At 33.0% G+C, this 20,322-nt stretch overlaps 1 protein-coding gene across 1 annotated transcript; it reads right to left on the bottom strand.

Annotated features, from left to right (window-relative positions):
* Positions 1-14,223: 14,223 nt before the first annotated feature.
* On the bottom strand, positions 14,224-15,832 carry LOC107954513 (protein CURVATURE THYLAKOID 1A, chloroplastic). The gene is made up of 5 exons (XM_016890098.2): positions 15,486-15,832; positions 15,032-15,120; positions 14,838-14,945; positions 14,642-14,713; positions 14,224-14,424 (listed from the first exon to the last, which is right to left on the bottom strand). Exons 1-5 carry the CDS (start codon positions 15,640-15,642, stop codon positions 14,359-14,361), a joined length of 492 nt encoding a protein of 163 aa, XP_016745587.1. The 5' UTR covers positions 15,643-15,832; the 3' UTR covers positions 14,224-14,358.
* Positions 15,833-20,322: the final 4,490 nt, after the last annotated feature.

The raw sequence follows: 20,322 nt of genomic DNA, 5'->3' as shown, positions 1-20,322 counted from the left end.
ATCAACAAAAGAAAAATTAATTTCCTCAGGATCCTCACCTTTTTGAAGTTGATGAACAACCAGAATACAATTATTAAATGTCCAGGGCTCCAAAAAAATCATCTTCTTCAAATAAATAATATGATAGAATTGAATCAAATACAAGCCACTCTTCCCATTGGTTTAATAGTGGCCCCTTTCAACGGGCCCCATAGCTCAAGGAGAGTACGTTCCATGGCATTTAATTTAACCACCCTTTCTCCCATAAACTTACAAGGTAAATATCATAATTGATTTCATCCTCCACTCTGAATATCCCCGTCAAGCACCAGTTCAACATCCTCTTTTTCATGCAAAGACAACCCTTACAGTGTGTCATCCATCCCCAACAAAACTAAGAAGCGACAAAACCAATCAGACAAAACAATACCTTTTGCTAGCAAATTCATAAAGCAATACAAAACCCTACACATCGACAAGATGAGCTTGCACTCACAACCCTAGCCGCAAACCACGAGATGTAAGACTTTAGAGATAAATTACTTCACAGTTAGTGATTGAGATTTTAATTGTATCTTAAAATTAGGGAAATATTTTCTATTTCATAACTTTTTCAATAAAATAAAATCAATTTTTTTTCTAAAAAAGATATATATTACATTCTTTGGTAATATTAAAATCTTAATGTACATTTCTTTTTTTATGGATACATTGACAATATTTAGTAATATAATAAAATAATAATCATATTTAAAATTTAATTTATAAACTCATTATAACATCTTGTCAAATCTAATAATTTTTATAATTATTTTTTTGTTTTTATATCACAATCATTGCATGTGTTGAAGAGGAAGAACAAAAATAAGTTTGTTATTCATTGTAACCTTATTAATTAAATATATATCTTTGCAATTGTTTTAATTTTTACTTAACTTTATATGCTTAATATACTATGTACTACAAAAATATCACATCAACTAATTTTCAAAAAAAAAATCACAATAATCTTCTTATTACAATTATTTAATTAGTATAACCAAATTTTAAATAAATTTAAATACGTGGATTTCACTGTAAAAAAATCACTGGTCTAATTTATATGGTTTTTTCAAACTTAAATCATATTTATCTTATTAACAACACAATTAAAAAACAATTTTTTTATTACCAGTCACTCAACCTATCAAAATATTTATCTTATTAACAATACAATCAAAATCGCATTTATCTTTGCAAAATATATTTTTTAAATTCCTTTAATTTTTTTAATAAATTTTTGCACCTTTTTAGATGATATATATATTTAAATTTACATGTAATCTAAATTTAAGGACTAAATTGAAAAGAGTAATTAAGTTCTAGAATTAATGTGGACAAAAATATGTTGGGACGAAGTTTGAAAAACTACAAAGTTTATGGAATAAATATGATTTTATCCCAAAATAAATCTAAAATATTGATGATGTAATGTTTGGAATTTCAGTTTCTTTCCAAAAAAAGAAAAAAAGAAAAAAGTGTAATGTTTGGAATAAGTTGCAACGTTTCAGCAACTCTAATAAAGAAAATCTCACCTGGAGATCCTCAAGATCTTCAAAATTTATTAGTCTTGATTATACTATATCAGATACATAAACACTAGAGCTGGATCAAAGTACCTATAAAAGGGCTGGGGTTGAGGAACCTAATGTGTATGGAAAATTAAATTGGGTTGATGTAGCGTCCAAAGGAGCTCTCAACACTTCAACACTGAAAGGAGGTGATGGCACAATTCCTACGGCTGCTAGCTCATGGATATCCCTAGCTGCGCCACCCTGCGTCAATTACTGCGCGGGCTAGGGTTTGCATGACCTGGGAGACGTGATTTGCCTTCTTTTTCGGTATTGAGGTGAAGGGAGCTCCTTTTGCTCCTTCTAAGTTTATCACCTTTTTTCTATTAATTTTCTCTCCGTCATTAAGTATTTCTGGAACTTGGTTAATATAAGACTGGTTCATGTGAATCATGCGAAACAGGAAGGAAAGTTTAAATTTGTTCCTCAAGCGGCTTCAAATGCAAGGATGTGCATTGATAACTCTTCCTTCTCACTTTTGTCCTCAAAAGCTTGCTGTCCTTGATCTATTAGAAAGCAAAATCCAACAGCTGTGTTGCTCTTACTCTAAAAAGGTAATGATATATCATTATATATGTATATATATATACACACATTGTCTGCTTTCTTCTTTAATTCATTTTTGCTGGTTTCTTCTGCTCGTAACTAGCTAGTTTTTGGCAATTTATAAGCTGGGTACTTTTTTATACGCAATATTTGTTTGTTTCAGGTTGCTGAAAACTTGGTCATGAATCTGCGTGGTTGTCCTTATTTGGCTTAACGGTTGGGACTTTAATTTGCTTACACCATTTGGATACAGGCTGTTCAAACCTTGTTGAATTTTCCAGTGATGTCTCGCGATGAAAAATCTGGACGATGAACAGACTCCGAATGCTATTATTCGAGCTATTTGGAACTGGGAAACCAGGTAGCCTTGGCTAACTTTGGGACAAATCTTCGTGGAATTCCTTCGTGGATACACTACTAAACTATCCATACTTGTTAAAAAACTATCCCACGACGGCTAGCCCCCCGCCCCCGAGACAAAATCTAGCCTTGTGGAATTCCTTCACTGTTTATATCCCCATTAATGTTTCTATTTTTCTATTATCCAACAAAAGTTTAATCACCATTTGCATGCTTGACCTTGATAATTCACAAATGGGCTCTACACAGGTATTAAATTATCGAGTAAGGTTTTGCTTTTTATGATGATAATTTTTAGATTTTGTAATTCATGTACTCTTATAATGTTGAAAGACCTCGTTTCACTGCTTTGGTGGGGGGTGAAGGGAAAGTGTTGTGTTAGTTTTGCAGTTGACTTTTGCAAAAAGGTCAAAGCCAACAAAGGAGTTCGTTAGCAAATGTAAAGGCAAACTACACATTCAGTGGGGACAAGGGATTAAGCATTTAATTACATGAATTCTTTTGCAAAACCTTTGAGTCTTTCATGGTCGAAGACAGTCTTTAATGGGGATAAGAACCAAAAGTTTTATACAGTTTGTGATATTAGATTCTAACGCATTTTGCTGAATGATTAGGCTGCCCTCCATTGGGAAAGGAAATGAATCAGAGTCATTTCTGGAATACCCAATTTTAGCCCGGGCTCATATATGGAAACATAATCTTCGAGGATATGCAATCTTAGATATGATATATGCAATCTTAGAAGATATGATTTTGTAATCTTAGAGATTTAATTTGTAAATATCCTTTAATCTTAGCCGTTGATGTAATTGATCTGTACCATTGGATTTGGGGAGGCTCAACTATAAATAGAAGCCTCTCCCTTTATTGTAAAAAAAAAGGAAAAGAGGGAATCAATAAAAAAAGAGAGAACGATTGGCAGTTTTTTAAAGGTGGCTTACTGTTTTCTTTTTTTTCTTTTTCGATTATTTTTTACTTATTTACGATTTTAAAAAAGGGTGAAGGTGATAACGCTGCGAATTTTATTTATTTATTTTATTTAGCCCTAATAAAGTGACGCGTTTCAAAGGATGAAGATATTTTCTCATTCGAGCCCTATGAGTTATTCGCACCTTTTTAATGTTTTACAATTAATTTTTTTTATCTTTTTAGAATTAGCCCTTTAATTTGCTTTCAATTTGAATTTAGCCCCGCTGGAACGACGTCGTTTTAGAGGAGAGGAGAAAATTTCCCTTCCAGCCCCTCTATGTAATTCACGTGTTCAATTTAATCCTTTGGGTTTTATTTATTTGAAGATTTTCCCCCAGATTTTTCATATTCAGTTCAATTTAGTTTTTTTTTAAATTAATTAACTTCCATAATGTAATTATTTCTTTTATTTTTTAATTAGTTTTTATTTATATATACATTTGTTGTTTTTATTTATTTATTTATTTTTTTAAAACAAATATTTTTATATGTACGTATATTTATTTTTTAATATTGTAATTATTATTTAATATTTTTATATATATACTTTTTATGTATCCATTTATCTTCCTATATATATGTATATTTTCTATAATGTAATTATTATTATCATTATTTTTTATATGTACATATGTATATATATTTTTAACAAATGTTTTGTTTATATCCATATGGATAATTATTCTTTTTTTAAAAAGGGGCTCAAATATATATATTTTTAAATACCTATTTTATAATCTATATATGTTTATCTATTTTTCTTTATATTCATAAATATTATGTATTGCATATATATATACACGTTCCATAACCCAAAAATTTATTTGTAAATCATATGTATATTTTAATCTTCATAATTTCTATGTTCATATTATATATATTCTTTTCTTCATTTATTTGGTTGACTTTCCTCCTTTCGTTATATAATTGAGTTTACATTTAATATTTTGCATGTCATGGATTATTGTTATCGATTTTGTTTATTCATCTATTCATATTATTTCTATGCCATCGTAATATTTATTATTGCATTGTATATTTAATGTAGCATCACATCATTTTTCACTCGATTTCAAAATTTTCAAAATTGAGATAATGCTTGTATTTAGGATTTTCAAGGAAATTGAGCCCTAACGTATTGGGTTCCGATTTTCTTCATTAAATCTAACAATCGAGCATTTCTCTTTAATCAAAAAAATAAGAACTCATTATTGGGAATTCAACATGTGTCCTAACGTATTGGATGTGACGCATTGATTTCTCGAAATGAAGATTTTTCTAAAAATAATAAAGGAAATATTCCGAGTTTGGGATTTTGGAGGAATTGTGCCCTAACGTATTGGGCCGCAATTTCTTAAATCTTGAATAAATGGATATTCTTTTAAATTTTTATTACACAAGTATTCTGGCCTAATTCATTTTTGAGGAAATTATAATGTCGTGCCTTAACGCATTGGGTGTGACATTTTCTTTCTCTGAAATGATAAGGGTCTTAATACGTAACATTTAAGAGTTTTTGCTAAGGATTATATTTTTCAAATTTTCGACATTAAGACATTAATTAATTAACTAGGTACCAATTTTTGGGCGTTACGAGGGTGCTAATCCTTCCTCGAATGTAACTGACTCCCGGATCCGTTTTTCTAAAACTCGTAGACCAAAGCCGTTTTTTAGGTGATTCAATCACACTTTAATAAAAGATTGGTGGCGACTCCCAATTTTCATTTTTTTTAAAGTCGACAACCTAAATTTTTTGTTTTTCAAAAAAATGTTTTCGACAGCTTGGCGACTCCGCTGGGGATTTTTTTTTAAAAAAATAAGAGAGTCGAGCCACAAAGTTGATTAATTTTTGTCTTATGGTCGAGAAAGTATTTTTAAAAAAAAATTCATGATATTTTTTTGCATTCATTATCTTCTTGCTTAATGTATTTAAGTATTGTTTGCACAACACATTACATGAGTTGAATGATTTTACCCTTTAAGTGGGAGCGAGAAACTAGTCCTTCGTGAGGTTTTCACCTCCGTGCAGGATAGTGGATTGCTTCCAGGATACATCCGTACCTATGTCTTCGTGAGATTTTCATCTCCGTGCAGCCATAGGGAAATGTATTCCCCTGAACTAAACTCAGTCCATATGAGCCTATAATGGGTGAGGATTGAGGAATCTGCTAGTTCGAGTACCCTTGCTCTAAAAGCCAAACCTCATATAATGAACCTTAGGAATCCACCTTAGGTAGCACTATATTGAACCCTAGTAGATATCCGATTAGCTGTTTTACTATTTCTTGATTATATTTTATGATACTGACTTTTTGTGTTTTATTTTGATTGCGCGACATGACATTTCATTTCATCATAAAAAAAGAGGTGTTGATTCACATTCAATTGCTAAATAGTGAGCTTTTCATAAGGAAATGAGTTTCTTGATAAAGTGGATGACAATATGGTTGTCTGAATATGGTCTAAGAACACATGATAAGAGAAGGATGATAATTTAATGGAGGACTACACGATTATGGCTCATTTCCCAAAGATTTAAGATGACAAAGATTATTCGAGAGCCGCTAAACTTTCTTAAAGAGAAGCCAACGAGCATCACGAGGATAAGTGAGCAATGAGTTACGGCCTGGATCGAGCAAAAAGGAGATAGAAGAGACGTCCTTTTTGAAAAGTTTATTAGATTTATCTTAACGCTCGAATGAAGAAGAGGATCGAATGTCTTCGCCTATGAGGGCAAGGCCGTATAAATATTCATTTTATGTAAAGAGATTTGTTTTCTAGTAAAGTTCTCTAAATGGAATTGAATCAGAATCAACGTCTCTTTATGCATTCATTTCATGCATTTGTATTACATGATATCATAGCATTAAAGTCCACTAAAAGACTCTAATTGATATAAATCATTCCTCAGTTAATCTGGAAACCAACCAACCCACCACACACTGCTACGGTACTCGATCAAAAACTAGGGACATGGATCAAAGGATGGAAAGGCTAGAACAGTTCCAAAAGGAAATGCAGGAGCAGCTTCAACAACAAATGAATGGGCAGCAAAAAATGATAGACAAAATGATGGAATCTCAAGGGAGTATGATGGCTCAGTTAACTCAATGGTTGAACAAGGGAACTGATAAAGGAAAAGGCTTTGTGCTCAATGTTGAAGAGGGAGACAATGAGGGACCTGTCTATCCTCCAAACTTTACCCCCAGCAAGTTGAGATATACCCGCGTAGGTCCTCTGTTACCATTAATCCTCAGCAATTTCAGGACGACGCTGCAACGCTAATGAATCTTCAAGCAAGATCAGGCTCTAACCCCAGAGCCAACCTTGTTAATCATGTTATCCCTGACTTCGATGAAACGGCTGGAAAAGAGAAAATGAATGTTGAATTGCCAAAACAGCTCGAAGAAAAGTATAAATGGCTGGAAGAAAAATTTAGAGCGATGGAAAATACTGAAAGGTATTATGGGGTTGATGCTAAAGAATTGAGCTTGGTTCCTGATTTAGTGCTCCCTTACAAGTTCAAAATGCCTGAGTTTGAGAAGTACAATAGAACTAGTAGCCCCAAAGCTCATATAACTATGTTTTGTAGGCAGATGACTGGGTATGTTAACAATGACCAGCTGCTGATACATTGTTTCCAAGATAGCCTCGTAGGGGCAACATCTAAATGGTACAATCAATTGAGCCGTACCATGATTAGTTCATGGAGGGATTTAGCGCAGCCATTCATAAAACAATACGGTCATGTGACAGATATGGTTCCTGATAGAATCACCTTGCAGAATTTGGAAAAGAAATCAAATAAAAGCTTTAGGCAGTACGCACAGAGATGGAGGAAGGTCGCCGTCCAAGTTCAGCCACCACTCCTGGAAAGGGAAATGACAATGCTATTCATAAATACATTGAAAGCTCCGTTCATCACACATATGTTAGGGAGTGCCACAAAAAGCTTTTCTGACATAATCATGAATAGTGAAATGATTGAAAGTGCCATAAGGAGCGGAAAGATTGATGCTGGAGGAAATAACAGAAGGCAAGCCTCAAAAGAAAAAGAAAATGAGGTGAACAGCTTGAACACGTACAGTAAATCGATTACTAATCAGCAGGGTTTATCAAGACAAGAATCATATGAAGTAAGGTACTGAAAAACTCCAGTTCACGCCAATTCTAATGTCATACAATGACCTGTATCAAAGCTTATTCGATGCGCATGTTGTTTCACCTTTACATGTGAAGCCTCCACAGCCTCCGTATCCCAAATGGTACGACGCAAGTGCACAATGCGATTATCATGTGGGAATTACGGGACACTCTATAGAGAATTGCATTACCTTCAAAAAGCTAGTTGAAAAATTCATCAACATGGGTATTGTCAAGATGGATGGCTCATCTAGTACCCAGTTATGATTGAATGCAATATATGAAGGGGTGTCGAGAAGTGTTCACGATGAAACAACTGAAGAAGGGACCTTGTCAGATTTTTGCCCTTATAGACTTGAGAGTGTTCTAAATAATTAGACTGCAGAAGAAACCCTTGTAGTATTTAGAGATTACTCAAAGTAATGTTCAAAATACACTTATTGCCTTCAGCCTAGAGGCAATAAGAATTCATTTATGAAATAGGCTCATGTCTGAACGTCGTTATTCTAATAAAATACATCTTTGCATTCATTTTTTTAAGCCAATATTATTTCATTCTTTTCGAATAATTATACTTTCATTCTTTCAAATCTTCTTCCATATTATTCTTTTATTTCATTCATAATTGTATAAATGATTATTCATACATTCTTTTGTATATTCTTTGTTACCTACTATGGGTCCCCAGATATCAATGACATGAGTGATGCTGTTACGGACTCAGAAGTTCCTTTTGAGTGGGATTTGCGTTTAAAGGGATCTTATGACTTTAAAGATGACATAGATTGTAGCCTATTTTTAGACTTGTTGAGGATGGTAGAATAGGAATGAAATCTTACCTCATTAGGAGACAATGGAGATTGTGACCTTAAGGGAACGTGCATAACTGAAGAAATGAAGCAGAACCTTGTTAAGTTACTTCAAAGAGATCAAAGATGTCTTCGTATGGTCATATCAGGATATGCTTGGGTAAGCACTGACATTGTAATCTGAATAACAATACGATATCAAAAATTTATAGTATGTTTAAGATTAACATCATGAACGATGTATTTAGGATTCTTTGTCGGGACAATGCCTTCTTCTTTGGCTCACCATGGTTTAGCCCGTCGAAGTCAAGTTGCCATTTCTCCGTTCTTGGATTTCATCTTAATTAAAGGGGAAGATCCAAAGTTTTCGTCATAGTTAAATTTCGCCCCAAAAGGCTCTATGAAAGAAATTTGGTTCTGATCGAAAGAGATAACGAGGACTTGCCTAATCCTATGAGTTCAAATTCAAAAAAAAAGGGTCAAAATCAAAATATAAAAAAAAAAAAGAAAAAAAGAAGAAAAAGTGATAAAAAGAAAAAGAAAAGGAAAATGGAGAGGCCAAAGTGAAAACCCGCAAAGGGCACATTGAGACCAAAGGGGATTTGAGTTGAAAACCCGGAAAGGGCGGCTCAAATATTGATCGGAATGGGGCACGAGATGATTAGAGCAACTCAAATTTTAACCAGATTGGGGCACGTGGTGATCTTGCTATACCTGAATTATCAGGAAAGAGTAGGCAACATCTTGAGGCATCGACAGAGTACTGTAGATCTCTGAAACACATGTCAAACTCAGAAGGGTCTTCAGAAAGTTTGTACAGAGAAGTTCAAGCTGCGATATCTGGGGCACCTCGTCTCCATACTATTTATTTTGAATTTGTTGTTCTTGGAATACTTCATTCTTTTCCAAGATACGCATTCCTAATCAATTTCTTTATCCTTCTTTACTATTTTTGATAATTTATTCCTTTCGAGCTATGCTCAGAGCTAACTTTATTCTTATCCATTGTTATGACCTTTTTCACAAGCATGTTGTATTGGAATAATGATTAATGGACTAATAAAACTTTCACAAGGGAAGTTTTTCATATTACTCTATAAGTTTCTAAATAATACAGGAGCCTGAAACATGACTATTATTTAGAACGCACCAGGTTTAAGGGTTGGAAATCTGAAAAGGAAGAGTCTAAACTAGGACTTTCTCTTTGGATTTTGTTGTCAAAAACATTGGTTGAACCAAATGATAAGATGTCAGGTTGGTGACAAAGCTAAAATAAACAAGCGAGCAATGATCACCAGGCAATAGGAAGAAGTTTTCTCGGAAAAGAAAGCCTTCATTTGCACATGAGCCTTTGGTACAACACCTTAGGCATGGTGTAAAGGACCAAAGAATTTCACATTCTGTATCCTTGAATTGTGATAGGAGTGGATGGAGAAAAATCCATATATTTCTACCATCGGGTTGTAGTGGGAAAATGATGGTACAAATTTTTGTGTCCTAGTGGATTGAACTTTGAAGTTTACAGTAGGGGGCAATCTGACTAAATGGAAATGCCAGCTGAGCGAAGGTGTTTATGGCGCGTCAGTGATAAAACCTTAGTAAATGTCGAGCAATGATAACTTAAGCGATAAGGAAAGATCGTTGTAAAAAAAATGACATTTTGCATTCATGCAAACATCATTCATACATACCTAGTTAGGAGCATTTGACTCATTCTTATCATGACATCCTAATCACTAGGCATGATTAGGTTTATAAAATGAATTATACAGGTCATGTTCCCCAGAGAACAAACCGGTGAAACACTTAGCCTTGTCTCCCTGAGCAACAACGGAGTAGGTTGAGGATCGTAGATCTTATCTCCTTAAGTAGTAGTAGAGTAGATCGAGGACGGTAAATCTTATCTTTCCAAGATAGTGGGAAGCAGATTTAAGCCACCAAGCCTTGTCTCCCTGAGCAGCAGCGGAGTAGGTTGAAGATTGTAGATCTTATCTCCCTAAGCAGTAGTGGAGAAGATTGAAGACGAAAAATATTATCTTTCCAAGATAGTGGGAAGCATATTTAAGCCACCAAGCCTTGTCTCTCTGAGCAGCAGCGGAGTAGGTTGAAGATTGTAGATCTTACCTCCCTAAACAGTAGTGGAGCAGATCGAAGACGGTAAATCATATCTTTCCAAGATAGTGGGAAGCAGATTTAAGCCACCAAGCCTTGTCTCCCTGAAGTTGCAGTGGAGTGGATTAAAATTTTGGATCTTATCTCTCTGAAGTTGCAGAGAGCAGATCGCATCTAGTCTTATCTCCCTGAAGTTGTAGTGGAGCAGACTAAGTAAGCAAGTCTTATCCTCCTGAAGTTGCAGTGAGGCAAACTGAAGATGGCAATTCTTATCTCCCTGAGGTTGCAGTGGAGCAAATTAAAGTCGACAATCCTATCTCTCTGAAGTTGCAGAGAGCAGATCGCATCTAGTCTTATCTCCCTGAAGTTGTAGTGGAGCAGACTAAGTAAGCAAGTCTTATCCTCCTGAAGTTGCAGTGAGGCAAACTGAAGATGGCAATTCTTATCTCCCTGAGGTTGCAGTGGAGCAAATTAAAGTCGACAATCCTATCTCCCTGAAGTTGCAGTGGAGCGGATTAAAATTACAGATCTTATCTCTCTGAAGTTGCAGAGAGCAGATCGCATCTAGTCTTATCTCCCTGAAGTTGCAATGGAGCAGACTAAGCAAGCAAGTCTTATCCTCCTGAAGTTGTAGTGAGGGAGACTGAAGATGACAAATCTTATCTCCCTGAAGTTGCAGTGGAGCAGGTTAAAGCCAATAATCCTATCTTCCTGAAGTTGCAGTGGAGTGGATTAAAACCTTGGATCTTATCTCTTTGAAGTTGCAGAGAGCAGATCGCATCAAGTCTTATCCTCCTGAAGTTGCAGTGGGGCAGGTTAAAGCCGATAATCATATCTTCCTGAAGTTGCAGTGAAGTGGATTAAAACCTTAGATCTTATCTCTCTGAAGTTGCAAAGAGCAAATCGCATCTAGTCTTATCTCCCTGAAGTTGCAGTGGAGCAGACTAAGTAATCAAGTTTTATCCTCCTGAAGTTGCAGTGGGGCAAACTGAAGATGACGAATCTTATCTCTCTGAAGTTGCAGTGGGGCATACTAAATAAACAAATCCTGTCTCCCTGAAGTTGCAGTGGAGCGGATTAAAACCACAGATCTTCTCTCTGAAGTTGCAGTAGAGTAGATCACATCGAGTCTTATCTCCCTGAAGTTGCAGTGGAGCAGACTCAAGAAAGCAAGCCTTATCCCATTGAAATTGCAGTGGGGCATACTAAATAAACAAATCCTGTCTCCCTAAGTTGTAGTGGAGTGGATTAGAGTGATGGATTTTATCTCTCTGAAATTACAGTTAAGCAGATTAAAAGTTACGAGTCACCAATCCTATCTCTCCGATGTTACGGTGGAGTGGATCGAGACATCAATTCCTATACCTTTGAAGATGCAGTAAGATGAATATGGCTGCTTGAAGAAGAAGAGCACCAAGATCCAGCGTGACTGGGCAAAAATTGGCCATTTCTAAAGTCTTTGCTCCGTTCCTGTTACACGACAACGAGTAAAGAGGGGCAGCTGTAATACCCAATTTTAGCCCGGGCTCACATATGGAAACATAATCTTCGAGGATATGCAATCTTAGATATGATATGTAATCTTGGAAGATATGATTTTGTAATCTTAGAGATTTAATTTGTAGATACCCTTTAATCTTAGCCGTTGATGTAATTGATCTGTACCGTTGGATTTGGGGAGGCTCAACTATAAATAGAGGCCTCTCCCTTCATTGTAAAAAGAAAAAGGAAAAGAGGGAATAAAAAAAAAAAGGGAGAACGATTGGCAGTTTTTTAAATGTGGCTTACTGTTTTCTTTTTTTTCTTTTTCGATTATTTTTTACTTATTTACGATTTTAAAAAAGGAAGAAGGTGATACCGCTGCGAATTTTATTTATTTATTTTATTTAGCCCTAATAAAGTGACGCGTTTCAAAGGATGGAGATATTTTCTCATTCGAGCCCTATGAGTTATTCGCACCTTTTTAATGTTTTACAATTAGTTTTTTTTATCTTTTTAGAATTAGCTATGAGTTATTCGAGCCCTATGAGATATTTTCTCATTCGAGCCCTATGAGTTATTCACTTGTTCAATTTAATCCTTTGAGTTTTATTTATTTGAAGATTTCCCCCCAGATTTTTCATATTCAGTTCAATTTAGTTTTTTTTCTTTTTTTTTAAATTAATTAACTTCCATAATGTAATTATTTCTTTTATTTTTTAATTAGTTTTTATTTATATATATTTTTTGTTTTTATTTATTTATTTATTTATTTAAAACAAATATTTTTATATGTACGTATATTTATTTTTTAATATTGTAATTATTATTTAATATTTATATATATATACTTTTTATGTATCCATTTATCTTCCTATATATATGTATATTTTCTATAATGTAATTATTATTATCATTATTTTTTATATGTACATATGTAAATATATTTTTAATAAATGTTTTGTTTATATCCATATGGATATTTATTCTTTTAAAAAAAAGGGGCTCAAATATATATATTTTTAAATACCTATTTTATAATCTATATATGTTTATCTATTTTTCTTTATATTCATAAATATTATGTATTGCATATATATATACACGTTCCATAACCCAAAAATTTATTTGTAAATCATATGTATATTTTAATCTTCATAATTTCTATGTTCATATTATATATATTCTTTTCTTCATTTATTTGGTTGGCTTTCTTCCTTTCGTTATATAATTGAGTTTACATTTAATATTTTGCATGTCATGGATTATTGTTATCGATTTTGTTTATTCATTTATTCATATTATTTCTATGCCATCGTAATATTTATTATTGCATTGTATATTTAATGTAGCATCACATCATTTTTCACTCGATTTCAAAATTTTTAAAATTGAGATAATGCTTGTATTTAGGATTTTCAAGGAAATTGAGCCCTAACGTATTGGGTTCCGATTTTCTTCATTAAATCTAACAATCGAGCATTTCTCTTTAATCAAAAAAATAAGAACTCATTATTGGGAATTCAACACGTTGTGTCCTAACATATTGGATGTGACGCATTGATTTCTCGAAATGAAGATTTTTTCTAAAAAATAATAAAGGAAATATTTCGAGTTTGGGATTTTGGAGGAATTGTGCCCTAACGTATTGGGCCGCAATTTCTTAAATCTTGAATAAATGGATATTCTTTTAAATTTTTATTACGCAAGTATTCTGAGCTAATTCATTTTTGAGGAAATTAGAATGTCGTGCCCTAACGCATTGGGTGTGGCATTTTCTTTCTCTGAAATGATAAGGGTCTTAATACGTAACGTTTAAGAGTTTTTGCTAAGGATTATATTTTTCAAATTTTCGACATTAAGACATTAATTAATTAACTAGGTACCAATTTTTGGGCGTTACGAGGGTGCTAATCCTTCCTCGAACGTAACTGACTCCCGGATCCGTTTTTCTAAAACTCGTAGACCAAAGCCGTTTTTTTAGGTAATTCAATCACACCTTAATAAAAGATTGGTGGCGACTCCCAATTTTCATTTTTTTAAAGTCGACAACCTAAATTTTTTGTTTTTCAAAAAAATGGTTTCTACAATTTCAATGGAAGAAACAAGCTATACTTCCTACACATTAAAAATGCATTTATAGAGAGAGGGATGGAAATTGTACCCCCATGACCATACACATAAAAATGGACTAGTATCACTCTAAGAACAGGGCAAACAAAAAGTTTGGCATGGATTACATATACAAGGCAATCCTACGATTACATGATATGATACACATGTCTGTTTTACAGGGTACAAAGGGACCAAAAACAAAATGAAGGCATGGGCATGCCAATCTTTGTGTGCATCTATTCAGTTTCAGCAATCTTCTTCTTCAGTGACTCAATATCCGTAGCTAGTTCCTTCCTGCTTGACTGAGGAAATAAGCTTAGTTGTTAACACATGGTTCTTATGATTAGCGCGGAATGCGTACATATGATTTATTTACCCTAACTAGTCTTAAAAACATTAATAATTTGTAAGTGAAGCCATTGTTTTTAAGTTAAATACCATCTATAACATAAGCACTGAAAGAGGATAACATTAGCCAGTACTAAGATTGATGGGGCTACACAGTTTAATAAATCCTACCTTGAAAAGAAGGTATCTGTAGACAAACCATCCTGTATATCCAAGTCCAACCAACTCCATTATCTTTGGAAGCTGGTAAAACACAGAAAATCATTTCGTTTTGGATCAGTGATTTAATCGAAAGGGAAGATGTGTTGTTAGCCAATCTAATTACGAATACAGATAGCCGAAAGTGTAGTGTTGAGAGTTGAATTACCAAGGGGACTGAGTTGAGAGCACCAACAAAAATAGATGATAACCAAACAGCAACGATTGCCCCACCACCATAAAGAATAACTGTGGACTTGTTCTCAACTTTATCCCACTAATAAAAACAAGGGAAGGAAACCATGTCAGTTGCAGACAGCTCCATCATCTACCAGACATAATAGTATAAGACAATGTCCTCACCTTTTCCTTCAAGTCAGTGAAAAACTCCCCAGCATCGACAGCGGTCTCTTCTGAGGCTTTTGTCAGCAGCTGAGAAAACCTCCGGGATTCTGTTTTAGATGCCAAAAAATGGACATAGATTAAATCATCCTAACCCATAATTAAGAACCTGCATATGCATAGGGACTCTGAATTTTAAATTTATAATGATAAAATTGCATTTTCACTCAACAAAACCATAAAATTTTGATTTAATCCTTTAAAAATTATAAAAATATAAATTATTAAAATGATAAAATTACATTTTTACTATCATCAAAAAAATACAATATTCATTCAAAAATTTTCTGATCGCCACAGTTATTTTCCAAAATTTGAAGTTAACCAATAAGAAAAGAAATCTTGGAACTAGTGATTACATTTCGCAGGTGATGTTGGAAGTGAGTGTTAAAAAGGCCATGTATAAGAGCTGTACCTGGACTTAGCTTAACGGAAGAGGAAAAAGAAGCGCTGGAAACGCGAGGAGGGAGAGACGGCAAGGCAGAGCAGTGGGTGATCCTAGCGGCAGTGTGGACACGTGGAACCAAAATGGCGGTGGCCGCCATGGAGGATGATGCGGCGGAGGCGGCCATATATCAAATAAAATCAAGCTACTTTGGGTGGGTCGGAGTCGGATTTGTGGCCGCTCGAATGCTACAACAAAATCCTATCCTTACGTTGGGTGCATGGCTCTCTTTGTAATTGGTTTTGATGCTAGGGTTGGATGCGTGATTTGGGTGGACGACACGTGGACAGGGTTGGGATTCTGATTGGTGCATTGCCTATCTGCAATCCGCATGTTTCGCTATCTCACATGGCGTTTTGGATCCCACGGGCAGTTCCACATGGCATCTTGTCTTGTCTTGTAATGTTTTGGTTCGTGTTATTTTTTATTTTTTTGGGTAAACTACCTGGATGGTAACCAAACTTTTGCATAGGTTCTATGTTGATCACCTAACTTCAAAAAACTTTCAATTTCATTACCAACGTTTTCAAAATTTAGAATTTTAGTCACCCATAATTAAATTCTTAACAGAAAGCTGATATGAGTCTTTTTTTTATTGACCTAATAGCAAGTTCAGTTTTTCAATGTTTACACATTGTATAAATTTGATCTTAAATTTAAAAATTCAACAAATTTATTCCTCAATTTCTTTGAAAAAAGTTATCGAATTTCGTAAATGACGAAAACGGAGAATCAAAATTGGATGGAAGTTTTATTTTGGTTGGTGGTGGTGTTTAATATGGAAAGTGAGAAACATGTCAAGTTTTAGAGTTTGATGGGGATAATGTTGATTGCAAACAGAGTAAGCATCTAGGAAGTCGTCAAAGAGGTTTTGGGCTAACCCGAACATATTCGATCTCTACCAAAGTTGTAAGTACTAGTAAGTTCATTTGGTGAATCATATTGTTTATAAAGTTCGAATTCGTAAAAGTAATTATATGAATCAATTGAATTTTTTTTAAATTTTTTATACTCTATCTAATTAAGGTTTTCAAACTAGACCGATAATTAAATTGGTCGAGTCGTTGATTCATCGGTTCAATTAAATAAATCATTAAAAATCCCAAAAATATTTTAAAAATGGCTCAAGCAATTTTTTAACTTAACTTAAATCGATCCATACCAATTTACAAATAAATCAATCTGATGTCTCTCTCCGAATCAGAATCTAAACCGATTCTCGATCCAACCAATATATCTAACCGATTTTGTTGAAACAACCATGTATCTAACAGTTACTTTTGAGTCTATAGTTGAATGGTTCTTTATTTCAATACATCGATTGCCCTTAACCCGCAACCTTCATTCAAAAATTATTTTTTTTATTATAGAAAACATTATTAAATAACAATTCGAGTAAAATTATCTAAAAACTCAAATAGTCTAAAGTTAAGCCTAACGCTGTTTTCCATTGCTTAATGAAAAGCTAAGCATTCATCAATGGCTTCAGTTTTTTCTTCACAGGACTCCTTAGACTGTTTCACCATCTCCGCTCGTTCTGCGATGGCCCTTTCTTTCCAATAATCTTTTTGCTTGTAAACACCACCAAAAGAATATATATAAATAAATAAAACTTTTCAAGGTTTTAAAATTTATTTAGAATTAAATTGATAAAATATGTAAATATTAGAGGATTAAGCTTATCATTAGAATAATAAAAAAGGCTAATGTTAGCTTTTGGTTAATTATTTAACGGTGGGGGATTAAAATTTTAAAATTTGAAATTATTAGTGATGAAATTGAAAATCTTTTAAGTTGGGTGACTGAAATAGAACCTATCCAAAAGTTGGATAACCATCCAGGTAGTTTACCCTATCTTTCGGCTTGGTTTGGTGGATCCTCATTGTTTCCTTAAGGGTCTTGCCAAATATTTGCTAAAATGGCCTCATTCTCTGGGTCTTTTAAACCAACAAAAAGGTAATGGTCGGCCCTTAGAATTTTGGTAGTTTGGGCTAATATTGGGCTTCACCAGCAGTCGAGATGGTTGGCCCTTAGAATGTTGGTGACTTAATGTCACATCCTTATCTCTTATTTTTAATATTGTGTCAAATTATTTTTAGTGTACCTATATTATATTTATATATACTTACAATATACTGCCCCACCAATTAAGTCCCAATTCAACGTGGAATTGTCAGATAGTCATTTCTTTTACAAAATCACAAGTGATATTTATATTTTTTATATTTTATATTTTGATAAATCTAAAATATATATATAAATGATGAAAATTATAAAATTTGAACCCAAAACATTATCAACTTCACTATATACATAATTTTATCAGTCTAGCTAAAGTTACATTTAATTTTTAAATCATGTTTTATAAATTTATTATATAAAATTTTTCACTCACATCATGATATACAATCTACTATCTATATTCTAAGCTAATTGAAAAATAAAATACTCATTTTAGTGCTCTCGAATCTATTTTCTCCTAGTTATTACAATAATAACAATATTAACTAAGTTAAAACTAAATCACAATTTAGTTAATTTTATTAATTGTTACTGTATATCACAACATATAAATTTAGGGATGATAATTGTGTGGGACGGGTAAATATTGTTAAATCCACTACGGGTGTTTTGTTGGTTTTTTTCTTAAAAAAATACAAAAAATAAATTATTTACAAAAATAGTATGAATTTTTTTTACCAAAATAATATGAGAGATACATGAAAATTTTAAATTTACATGGCAACTGAGGATTTGAGGTTGACAGGAAACCTCAAAACTTCAAATCGATAGCCAAATACCGATTTGGGAAAATTGTGGCACATTGTTTTTAGCAAATCGTCAAGGTGACTGATGATATGGGGATAAGTGCATCATTAACGCTAACTGCCACCCATCTCCATAAATGTTGATCCCCCTAACCCTATAAATACCCTCAATACCCCACTCCTAACCCCATCAAATTTCTCCCAAAACCTTTCCTCTACGTTCCCAAACCCCTAAATCGATAGTCACCAGAATATTGAAAAAAGTCAACCATTTCCCCATAAAATACCTTAAACTTAAGCCACTCTTTCAAACCTTAAAATCATTCAAAAAAAGCGATTCTTAATTTTACAATCCAAAAAAGGTTAGTTTTTGAAAAAAAATATTTTGTAATTATAATTTATAATTAATTATTTTTTTCTTTTAATTGTATTTGTAAATTTTTTCAGGTTTGGAATAATTGAATCAATAAGATAAGTGTTTATACAATCTATATCATTTAAATTAAAATTAAAATCTGTTGTTTTTATTAAATTATATGTTTATTTTTATTGAAAAATGTGAATAAATTGTATGTTGTTTATAAATGTAATGATTATAGGTATATATTAGTGAATAATGTAAAATTTATGTCATTATATGTTTAAATGAAAAAAATATTGTTATAATTTTATTGGTTTAGTCATCAGTGAAAAATGAGAGTAAATGTGGAAAATTTTTAAATGAAACAAATATTATTATAAATTCATTATAGGTATATTGTAATTAGTGAAAAATGTAAGTACATATTAAAAAAAATTATTTGTATATAAATTTTCATATTTAATTTTTAAAATTATAGAAATTTTTGGTTTAGGGTTAAGGTTATAAATAATTATGATACAAAAAATGTATATTTTTAAATTAAAATTGATTTTTAAATATTGAAGTAAATATTGTACATAGCATCTTATTGAATTTAGTATTATGATATACATGTTTAGGGTTGATTGTTTGAAAAAGTTATTGCTAAAGTTTTTGGTTTGTGCAGAATAGGCTTTGGATATGACATTATTAAGAGTGTCTCATATGTCTGGTGATCTAAAGAATGTGGTAAATTTAATTTAACAGTTATTTATAAGATTTGAAAAATAAATTTAAAATTTTTATTAAAATGTTAACTAAATAAATAGATAGGACGTTGATCACATCCCCATAATTGGGGCTAGGCTCAAATTGATTTAGGTCTAATAGATGATCAAATCCATGAATATTGCAATGTTGTTGGATTCAGATATGTCTTAAACTTAAGTCCACTTGACTTACCCATTGATGGGTTAGCTGTAGCAGGGGATACTAAACCGGCCTTGACTAGTGTTTGTGAAGCTTACCTTGGAGCAATACCTCCGGATGATAAAATCATTAGGTCGTTCATTATACATACATGGTTGGATGAGTTTCTTAAAGTGTTATCGGAGGTTATGGTAGATATAGACGTGCAGTATGCTGTTTCAGCATTAATACCGAAGCTTATTGGAGCCGTTTTGATCTAGACAAATCTGGCAATCGGGTCAGTTGTCATTACCTGCTTTTACTGCATGACCTATCTGTTGCAAGAGGATATAGTTGGGGATTTGTTGTACTGGTTTGATTATATAGGGAAATGTGTTTAGCCACGCGTCTGTGTTATCAAGGGTTGGGCTTCTGTGTTATACTATTACAAAGTTGGGCACATATTAGAATTCCAGAATACGACTCAATGGGATTATGAAAGGAATTTTAATATATGCCCAAGGCCCAATTGCGATATGGTTAGTATTGATTATTTATATATTTTTAAAATTTAAAATTTTGTATTTATGAATAAGTTGTGTTTATCATAGCTACAATGACGATGCAGTGATTGGATTTTTTCTAGGCGCAGTAATCGAGGCAAAGAAGTGGCCGTATATAGAATGCAATTGGAACGTAATGCAGTAGCTTCTACCTATTTGGATACATAGTCCACTGTTGGGAGAATATATTGATTCCCAAAAGAATTGGGAAATGGTTCCGTAAAGTT

Source organism: Gossypium hirsutum, chromosome D07 (assembly GCF_007990345.1).
Source record: "Gossypium hirsutum isolate 1008001.06 chromosome D07, Gossypium_hirsutum_v2.1, whole genome shotgun sequence".
NCBI lineage: Eukaryota > Viridiplantae > Streptophyta > Magnoliopsida > Malvales > Malvaceae > Gossypium > Gossypium hirsutum.
This window is presented reverse-complemented; position numbering and strand designations above follow the sequence as displayed.

Bases quoted from the DNA above. Each gene is read 5' to 3' on its own strand.
- LOC107954513 (XM_016890098.2), bottom strand. From the start codon at position 15,642: ATGGCCGCCTCCGCCGCATCATCCTCCATGGCGGCCACCGCCATTTTG. The intron at 14,946-15,031 runs GTGAGGACATTG...TGTTTTTATTAG, and splicing joins TCACTGACTTGAAGGAAAAG to TGGGATAAAGTTGAGAACAA. The intron at 14,714-14,837 runs GTAATTCAACTC...GTGTTTTACCAG, and splicing joins CTCTCAACTCAGTCCCCTTG to CTTCCAAAGATAATGGAGTT.